Consider the following 10,372-nt stretch of genomic DNA (forward strand, 5'->3'; position numbering starts at 1 on the left):
GCTGGCCACGATAGCTTCGTGTTTCCGGTCTTCCAAGCCAATGCGCTGATTATTGGCGCCCTTGCTTCGCTAATTGCGGGATAAAAATTTTCATACCGTTGTCGTACCGAACCCTTCGGTATACCGACGACATACTGAAAATTTCGGTATGAACTTTTCTCATGCTGATGTCGTATCGATATTGCGGTATATCGTATTGAAAGTCGGTATATCGTACTTTACGGTGTATCGAAATTATTTGTATATCATTTGATGCTTAAATTTACCAAAATATTACGATATATCGTGTATTTGTCCATGCCAAAATTTCATTAAACAAATATAAATAACCTTCCAAGAAATCTAAAATTATATGTGTGTGTATATATATGTAATTTATTTCAATCAGTACGGTATACCGATTATTTTGATATATACTGGTATTGTGGTATATACCGAAACAACAATATATACCGATTTTACAGTGTATACCGCGGTATTGGTATATATCGTTATACAGCGGTATGAGAAAAATTGATACCGTTGTCGTACCAAAGAATTTCGCTACGGTACAATACCGTACCGTAATTTATGGTATACCAAAAATTCGATATTTTCGACATTTTTTCAATGCGGTAAGTGCGGTGAACTAATTTTTCGGCATTTTAATCCACCCCTAATTTTAATGTTTAAACTGAAACGCATCGTTTAATTTATCGGAATGGCGTGTGCCGACGAGCCACATCAACGCCAAGTCGATTCCGATTCGAGGGTAAAAAAAAATCGTGGAGAAATTGAATAAATGTCGAAGTATTTGATAAAAAATGGAATTTTTAAAGATCGTGAGAAAAATAAATTTCGTGATATTACATACAATTAACCCTTAAAAGAAACTACGAAATTCATGTAAAAACTATAATTGACTGAAAACATATAAAAATGATGTCACAACTTACAAGCAACTAACGGGATAGAGACTCACGACAAATGGAAAAGAAATTGAGCATAAGATGTAAGAAATCTTAATGTTAAAGCAAAAACAAAAATAGAAAAAAGAAAAAAGGAAGACCTGCGACTGATGCTACACTGTCTTAATCTTAAAATATCATCACCTACGTAGCTGCTACAAGATTCAATTCATGAGTTGTATTACTCTGCACAGGTAAAAAATTCAAGAAAACACAGACCACACACAACAAAATGATGGATCCTATCCTGTTTTCCTTAGCTCAGCTGCACCATGTGCGAAATGACACCTATCCCCGAAGGTGCACGACCCTTTCCCGAAGTTCTCGCAAAGCTTTGTCTTGAAGTTGCCCCCACCCCCGGTGGAGGCCGCGCCTCCACCCCCGCCCCCGAATGCTCTCCCCGGTCCGCCTGACCCGCCTCCTGAACCAATGCTGACGATCAGCTCCCTCACCATCGCACTCGCTTGCTGGATCTGCTCGAATGTGCCCTCGAGCTCGATGTTTCTGAGATTGGGATTTGTTTCATGGTCTCTAATGGATAGTTTGGTGCCTGTTTGCCTGCATATCTGCTTCGAGTTCACTCCTCCTTTCCCAATGACAGCGCCGGCAAGGGAAGCATCTACGCTGATCTTGGCCGTGGCCGTTGCGCCAAAACTAGCTGCAGGTCCAGGTACAGGTGGCTCCGGCCGGGCACTGAACCTGCCTGGGGGCATAGGTCCGGTCGCACGGGGATTGTCGTGGGATGGCATGATGGGCTTACCGAGCTCCCATTCCCCGTGGGCGAAGTTGCATTTGTTGCCGAATTTGCAACCTTCTGCAGTCTTGTATTTGTTGCATACTTTGGTTTTGACAGCAGCCGGGGCAGAACCATGACCGTTCTGGTGGGCAGGCGGGGGACCGCCCGCTGGTCGTGGGGTGGGAGCAGGGGCTAGGTTCATCATCTGGGCAACAGCATTATAGCCGCCGGGAACGTGGTGGAGGAAGTGGCAGTTCTCACCAAAGGGACAACCAGCAATGCTGAAAACAAAAAAGGATATTGGACCTTAGCTTTTCTCTGACTCATTAGATAGGAGAACTCCCTTGAACTGTTACTGTTAGCCGTTTTTTGTGATTACCACTAACATACTAATGCATGCATATATATCAAGCAGATATCGAATGCCAAAGTTTACTTCTTATAGATGAAATTAAACAATAAGATGTCGCATATGAGAGAGAATCATTGGAGAGGGACTTGTAAGGCAAAACCGCAAAAGTAGCTGGCTATATAAGTATTTCACAAAAAATAAGGTCTTGAAAGCCCCGCTTGAGTTTGGTTTCTTCTCAAGTGCTTCTCTTCCTTATTTCCCTTTAAATAAACTTATCAAATATATAAATCACAATTAACTTACAGGATGTAGGTTACAAGAATATATTGGAGACTAATTAAATTTTCCATACTATGCATTGGAAAATTTTCTTGCCATTTCACTAAGAAGACAAATGGAGACCATTAATATCTTCAACCACAGATACTGGGAAACTCCTAGTATAGAGCATCACTTCATGACAGTATATGTTGGCTTGAAAGCACACGACAAAGTTGAAAGAACTTAACAATCAAGCCAGGTTTCTGAGAATTTCAGTATATAGATGCCGGAAAACTCCCAATTCTAATTTCTACAGATCATATGTTTCCATTTATCCTCACCCAAAGAAAGGAACCCTATAGCAAAAAGACTAGCTCCTACAAAACATTTCAATCAATAAAATAAAAACAAGAGCTCAAACAGAAATCAGGTATGACCGAAAATTTCCAACAGCAACCGAATACGTGAAGATTGAATGCCAATAACATACTTATGAAAATAGTAACTCAACTAAGCGCATGAATCAAGGCACTTCCCGAATTTCTAATTTGCTAGAATTGTGGTGAGTGACAAGATGCAATAGTACCACATTAGCTAAAGAGAAATCAATCGCGGAGGCTACTAAGAAGAGAAAAGGGAGGATTATCTTCAAGGTGGATTTCGCGAAAGCATATGACTCCGTCGAGTGGGATTTCTTGGATTTAATGCTTGAAAGAATGGATTTTGAACCATTATGGAGGAAATGGATCCGAGGTTGTATCTCCTCGGCGACGACGAATATTTTGGTGAATGGATCTCCATCTGGTGAGGTGTGTTTAGAAAGAGGATTACGGCAGGGGGATCCACTTTCCCCATTTCTCTTTCTTATTGCAGCGGAGGGGCTCCACTCTTTGATCACGAGAGCTGTTGAGAAGGAGTTGATTAAGCCGGTAAAGGTAGGAAATGATTACATTTCAATTTCGCACCTCCAATACGCCGATGACACGGTCTTCTTGATGGAGGATGATGAAAGAAATGCAGTGGCAGTTAAAAGGATTCTCAGAGTGTTCCAACTACTGTCAGGGCTTGCTGTGAATTTCAAAAAATGTTGTCTCTTTGGAGTTGGGGTCGAGGAGGATAAGATCGAGAGGATGGCGGCTGTTTTGGGTTGTGATGTAGGCTCCTTACCTTTCAATTACCTCGGTATTAAAGTGGGTAGCAAGGGCAAAAAGGTTGCTGATTGGAAATACTTGGTTGAGAAGGTGAGAAAGAAAATCGATTCGTGGAAAAATGGGAAGTTCTCTCTCGCGGGCCGAGTGACCTTGGTGAAGGCTGTGCTTCAATCTATACCGATTTACCAGCTCTCTTTTACCTGTTTACCAAAATCAATTGTGAGTTCTCTAAATGCTTTACTTGGCAATTTTTTGTGGGGAGGGGGTTCTAGTAAAAGTGCGATTGCTTGGGTGAAATGGAAGGTGCTTTGTGCTTCAAAAGATGAAGGAGGCTTGGGGCTTAAAAATATTGAGTGGTTTAATCAGGCACTTGTCGTTAAATGGTTGTGGCGGTACCTTACTGGAAGGGACATGCTTTGGGCTAAAATTGTTAGGTCCATTTATGGTGAGGTTGAGTGGGGAGAGACAGGTCTGGAAAACGCAGGGAAAGGTAGATTTAGAGATGGGTGGTGGCCGAAGATCGTTTCTGCGGCGGGAGGGGCGAGCAATTCTTGGTTTGTTCAAAATTTGAAGCCAAAGGTGGGGGATGGGAAGACCTTTAAATTCTGGAGTCAGTGGTGGGTTGGACAAAAGCCGTTGAAGTTTACTTTTCCTAGACTTTTTCAGTTGAGTGCTAATAAAGAAGCTGCAATCTGTGAAGTTGGGGAATGGACTGATACTGGATGGTGTTGGGATTTAAGGTGGAGAAGAGAGCTATTTGAGAGAGAGAGGGAAGGAGTTTCGGAGTTGCTTAGCCTTGTTTCTGGTACTAATCTGTGTGCAGGTAACAAGGACGGATGGACATGGAGTGGCGACATCGGGAGAGGCTTTACAACCAAGTCCGCTTATGAAGCTATTAAAGATCAAGCAAACGAGACTACGGAGGCGGTGGAGGAAACTGATATGAGTACGAAGGTGTGGAAGATCCCTATTCCAAACAAAGTCAAGCTTACTGCATGGAGAATTTTGAAGAACAGAATTCCGACGTGTGACAATCTCTCGAGAAGAAATGTGATGTTGTGTGAAGTCGAGGTGGGATGTAACGCCTGTTTTCATCGGCTGTTTTCATCGGCAGGAATCCACGAACCACTTGTTGATCCACTGTCCAAAGACCTCAAAGGTATGGGAAGCAATCTTTCAATGGCTCGGAGTTAGCATGGCGCAGCCATATGACGTGTCCTCGCACTTTCAGTTCTTTACTAGTTTGAGTGGCCGGAAAAGAAATAAGAAGCTCTTGATGGCTCTTTGGTGTTGTACTACTTGGCTTATTTGGAAAATGCGTAATGAGAGTAGATTTGAGAACAAAATATGGGAGAGTGCAAACTTGTTTGGAGAAATCAAAGCTAGAGTGTGGAGTTGGGGTAGAATTTTTGGTTTTGTTAATGATGGAGTTGGGATTCATAGGTGGATGTCGAATGATGAATCACCGATGATTTTGTAATCTTCTTGGTACTACTGGTGCCTTTTCGTTCTATAATATTTACTTTCCTTATCAAAAAAAAAAAAGCTAAAGAGAAATCAAATTGGCAGACGCATAAACTAGCAATTAAAATTTGAGAAAAAAAAGCAACAGTCCACCAAGAGCAAATGGATGAAAAGCACTGTTAAGTAGTTATCTCACTCATCCATCCGCATCAAATCTGGATGATGATATCATTACTGTTAAATGGTAAAATCTGTATCAAGAAAGAAATTGATTATTCAACATCTTCAGTATTATGAATATCTCCAGTATTAAATAAAGACCCTCGGCATCAACTACAACCATTTATCACAGTGCATTACAGCCTGTTGGTGGATGTTAGAATTTCAAATATTCATTAGGTAGGTTGAGATTTGAACCTGAAAAATTTCGTGCAAGGCTTCGATTTGCTTCCTATACCACTTGATAAGGAGTCCATTTCTGTTGCAAGACATTAATTACTTATTCTCAGTTGTTGATTTCTTAACATTATTCAGATAATGCTTTGGTATTTCATTTGAGCAAACAAAATTTAGAAGTGTCTTGAACATGAATTAACAAAATTTATAGCTACATACAGAAAATAATAAATACAATTCATGATATCAATTACACCGGCAAAATCTTCCACATTAAATGTGTAAATTTTAAATAATGTGACCGGTAGATCCCATTGAGTTCTTAACTGAATAATCATTGACAGCTAAACAGATCTAAAAATTCTTTTTCACATATTTCCTCCACAACCACGCAGGAAATTACGAATTTCCAGCTCTCCCAAGCAATTAAAAAACTAAAAACCGCAGATACACATGCAAATCCAGGTAGGGGAAGAGAAAATAGATAATTATTCTAAATTCAAGCGCTAATACCTGGCTTAGGTTTCTTGAAACCGCCGTTAGCAAATTCAGCTCTGCCTCTTTTGCGAGTATCCATAGCTCAGAGATCAAAATTACACCAAATGAAACACAAAATCAACTAAAACAAGATGCTCAAGAAACCAGTATTCGGTGAAGGAACCTTGAATTCACGAAAATATGAAGTTCTGAGAGGTGAGTCGCGATATAGAGTATAAAAAGAGATGAAAAAAACACTAATTGATTGGTCGAGCTCAAATCTTACTGAAACAGTGAAACTAGGGTTTCTCTTACAGCTAGAGATAGAGAGAGAGACAGAGCACGACAGTGAGCGCAACGAATTATAGAAAATGTGGGGATGAAATACTAATGTTGAAAATATTGTGGGAGTTTATTTATATTACGGCATATTTTGGGATCACCTTGAAATTTGACGCACACTTTTGTGTGATGAGAAAAAATCGATAATCGTTGGGATGTCACGTGCTCTCCGAGAAACTCATTAGGAATCACGTGCGTGTATGGATAGGCTTCAAATGGGCTTCATCTTTAAGAACTGAGCTCATATTCATGACAAAACGGCCCATGCCTAGATCCTCAATTTGGATAATTCTTTTAAACCGACCTACCCACCACCTAGGGGAATTTCAATTTCTCGTGATATTTTGAAATTTTAGATTTCGTCTAAAATTATAGTATAATAAATTTTTATTTTTAAAAATAAATTTTAATATTTTGATTTGTTTTTACAATCTTTCATTCTTATTTCATAGTAATATATAATACTCCATTTATCCACGGAAAATGTCTATTTTGTGATTTTCATTCGTTCACAAAAAAAAATGACTAATCAATTTTAAAAAATATACCCCACAAACACTCTTAACTTTAACACTCATTATATCTACTTATTTACAAAAAAAATATTGAGAGCGCTCTTGAAATAGTCATTTTGAAGAAAGAAACACAATAGTTGGCCACTAATTGAAAAAACACAAAATCTGACAATTTATTACGTGTTAAGACTATTTTGCCCTTAATTAGGACAGACCGGATTCGAATTTGCACGCGGGTTAGGCACATATAGCATTATTAGTGCCATATGTGTCAACCGAAAAAAAAAATACTTCATCCGTCAACCAAGAGTATGTCACTTTCATGTATAAATTATACATGAAAGTGACATGCTCTTGGCGGACAGGGGGAGTATAAGTATATGACACTAATATGGCCATAAGTATCATTCGTATAACACTACATAAAGAGAGTATATGGCAGTAATTTGGCCATAAGTACCATTCCTACAACACACTAAATGAAGAATCTAAATCCTAAATGAATAATGAATAATTTAAACCCTACGGGAAGTGTTCAAAATTATCATATAATTATACCCATCTAAATAATATCAGTACACAGGTATATGTCACCAATGATACTAATATGGCCATAAGTATCATTCGTGCAATACACCAAATGGAGAATCTAAACCTTAAGTGGGGAATCTAAACTCTAAATGTGGATAATTTAAATCCTACGAGGAAGTGTTCAAAATAGTTATATAATTGTACCCAGTGGCAGATTCAATGTGGTGCATGGGGGTGCAGTTGCATCCCAAAAAAAATTAATAATATTAATATTCGTATAAAAATTATTTTAAATTTAAGGTTTGCACCCCCAAATAAAATTTTTAATCCAAAGTAAAAGAAAATTCCAATTTTTAAAATCCTAAATTCTATTGGCCCAACTAAAAAAAAGCTCATCATCTCTTTCTTTTTCTTTCTTTTCATCGAGCTCATCATTTAATCAATACATTACCTTCTTATTTAAACAAAAAAGTTGCAAAGTACATTTGGAATGCAGAGTTTTACTTTCTACAGGAAATCAAAAGGGGGGGGGGGGGAAACAATTCCAAAGCGTGTTTTTTTTTTCAAAGCGTGTTGAAATAAAGAGGAAAGTGTTTTTAAAAATGACTTACATCAAGAATAAGTTGGAAAATAGTATAGGAGATCAAGTTTTAAATGATTGTTTGGTTATTTTTATTGAAAAAGATATGTTTCTACAAGTTTCTGATGACGAAGTTATCAAACACTTTGAAGAATTGAAGACTCGTCGAAAAATAAATTAAATAGTTATGTAATTTTTATGTTTTTTGACAATGTTTTAGGATGTATTTATTTTTAACATTAAATATCTTTCATTCTTGTTTCATAATACACAATAAATTTCTCTTTTTATTAAAATTTTCCACGATGACAAATTCCGACAAAAAATGTAAATGATGTGGCAAAATGTAAATGTAAAATTTTCCACGATGACAAATTCCAACCTTCTATAACCCAATTCGAATGACATCGTTTTTCAGTCCGCCGTATAATTCCTGTTTCATAATAAAAAATATATCATTTTTTTTTTTTGAAATTTCCCACAATGACGAATTTCGGTCAAAAATGCAAATCACATGGCAATTAATTGTGATTATATAACCAGAATGTTTACAGTAGAAGATTAAAAAAAGCACGATTTATTGTGCATTAAGCAAAATGAATGAAAGATATGTGGGACAAATCAAAATGTTAGAATTTAAAATTGGTCTCTTATGAGACTAAGTGTATGGAAAAAACGGGTCGGGGCGCGGGCGAGAGCAGCAGGTTAATTGGGCACGCCTTTGTAAAAAATATATAACAATTGTTTTCCTAAATAAATACAAAAATGAGGTTGTGCAATAGCTAACTATTACTCTCTTGTTACACTCACCTAAGTTCAAAACTAACTACATGTCTTTTTTTTTTCTACGCATTTTTTCTGTTTCTCGTTTTTTTCTTCAGTGTTTGTTTCTGTTTCTCTTTTTTTTTTTCCAGTGTTTATTTATGCTTTTTTATCTATTTTTTTCTACTTTCTTTTAAGTATTTGTTTTATTTTTTCTATTTTTTATTTCAAAATAATTATTGTTATGATGAAAACTAATAAGGAGTAATTAATATGGCAAATAATTTTTCCTGTTATTTATTTCAAGATAATTATTGTTATAATAAAAAAAGTAATAATCAATATGAAGAAAATAATATTTTTGAAATACTCCCTCCGTCCCTAAAATAATTTCCTCTTTTTTTTCATTTTGGGACGTCCCCCAAATAACTTCCTCTTACTTTCTTTCCATTTTTGGACACCTACCCCCCACTAATAATACTTTATTTATTCTTACTCTTCACTTTTCACCACTCTCAATACTAATTATAACACTTTTCACAACTTCCAATAATAATTATATCACTTTTTCTCCACTATCAATTCACTTTACAACTTTTCATTAAAACCCGTGCCGTCCCCAAAGAGGAAGCCATTTCAGGGACGGAGGGAGTATTACATTTCTTGATATCAATGGTTACTTTTTTCTTACGATAATGATTACGTTGTGTAAGTTATTTTATGTATATGATCATGAACATAATTATCTGTTCACAAACCTTAATCGTCTTCAAAAAGATATTTACCCGAGTTTGTTGGCAGACCATACCCAGGAGCGGAGCTAGGGGGTGGGTGGGGTCACTGGACTCCCTTGAAATTTTAAAAAATAGTAGGGTATTTTCATAATTTTATAAATATATTATTAAAAAATAAAAAATATGATTTTATCTCCATAATTATGGAGCCGAACTATTTTACACTATGATAGACATGCAAGTTTTAGAGTTGATGTCTTGATGAAGTGAAGACATAATTAATATATGCATATCATGCTTGGATCTTAATTTCTTAGAAATCCATTTTTTGAATTTGATATTAAAAGTTAATTTGTCTCGTAAAGTTTTATCCGGCCTAATTTATTGAAGTTGTTTTATATGAATTTGAAATTCAGTTTGAAAGGTTTTTTTAAAAAAATAAAAAATAAATGATATTATAATTATATTAATAATAGTATTTATTTTAAATTTAATTTGATTATTAAATTTATTAAAAAAATTGAACCCATGTACCGAAAGTCTGATTTCGCCACTGACCATATATTTGATTAAAAGTTAGCATCAAATTTTTTAAAAGTTTTGCTGAATTTTACAACTTTACAAGTCTCTATGTATTTGAATAAACCTGTGGCACTCATCTCGTTCCACGTTGAATTGGGTGCATTGAAAGACAAATATTGCGCTTGAATAATAGATTAAACTCGTAATAATAATTCAAATAATAGCAATGCTAGTCTACAATCTCATTCAATCTAGTTAGATATAATATTATTTCAACCCGGTAATAATTACACCGCAATACCTAGTACTACGATTTTGTGGTCACAAAATTTATTTCGACATTAATTAGAAATCATGCACAAGCACCATATATACTATTCTTTTTCTTCTTTTTTCTTTTTTGCAGCAGCCAAGATTAAATTGAAATTTGCTCATGTTTAGTATCTTAACTTTCAATGTTTTATAAAATGTGACGTTACACAAAATTAGTGACCAAATGATTAATTATCTCATTAGATTTCTAAAGATAATTTTTTTCTACTTCGGAAAGGTAACAATGGTTCCGAAAATTGGGGCCGGACTCTTCATTCCTTCGAAGACTT

General features: G+C 36.0%; 1 protein-coding gene across 1 annotated transcript; it reads right to left on the reverse strand.

Moving 5' to 3' along the window:
* Nucleotides 1–965: 965 nt before the first annotated feature.
* LOC130988881 (zinc finger CCCH domain-containing protein 14-like) lies at nt 966–6,207 on the reverse strand. The gene is made up of 3 exons (XM_057912849.1): nt 5,821–6,207; nt 5,329–5,389; nt 966–1,964 (listed from the first exon to the last, which is right to left on the reverse strand). Exons 1-3 carry the CDS (start codon nt 5,882–5,884, stop codon nt 1,190–1,192), a joined length of 900 nt encoding a protein of 299 aa, XP_057768832.1. The 5' UTR covers nt 5,885–6,207; the 3' UTR covers nt 966–1,189.
* Between the last annotated feature and the right edge of the window lie 4,165 nt (nt 6,208–10,372).

This window comes from Salvia miltiorrhiza, chromosome 6 (assembly GCF_028751815.1).
Source record: "Salvia miltiorrhiza cultivar Shanhuang (shh) chromosome 6, IMPLAD_Smil_shh, whole genome shotgun sequence".
Lineage (NCBI taxonomy): Eukaryota > Viridiplantae > Streptophyta > Magnoliopsida > Lamiales > Lamiaceae > Salvia > Salvia miltiorrhiza.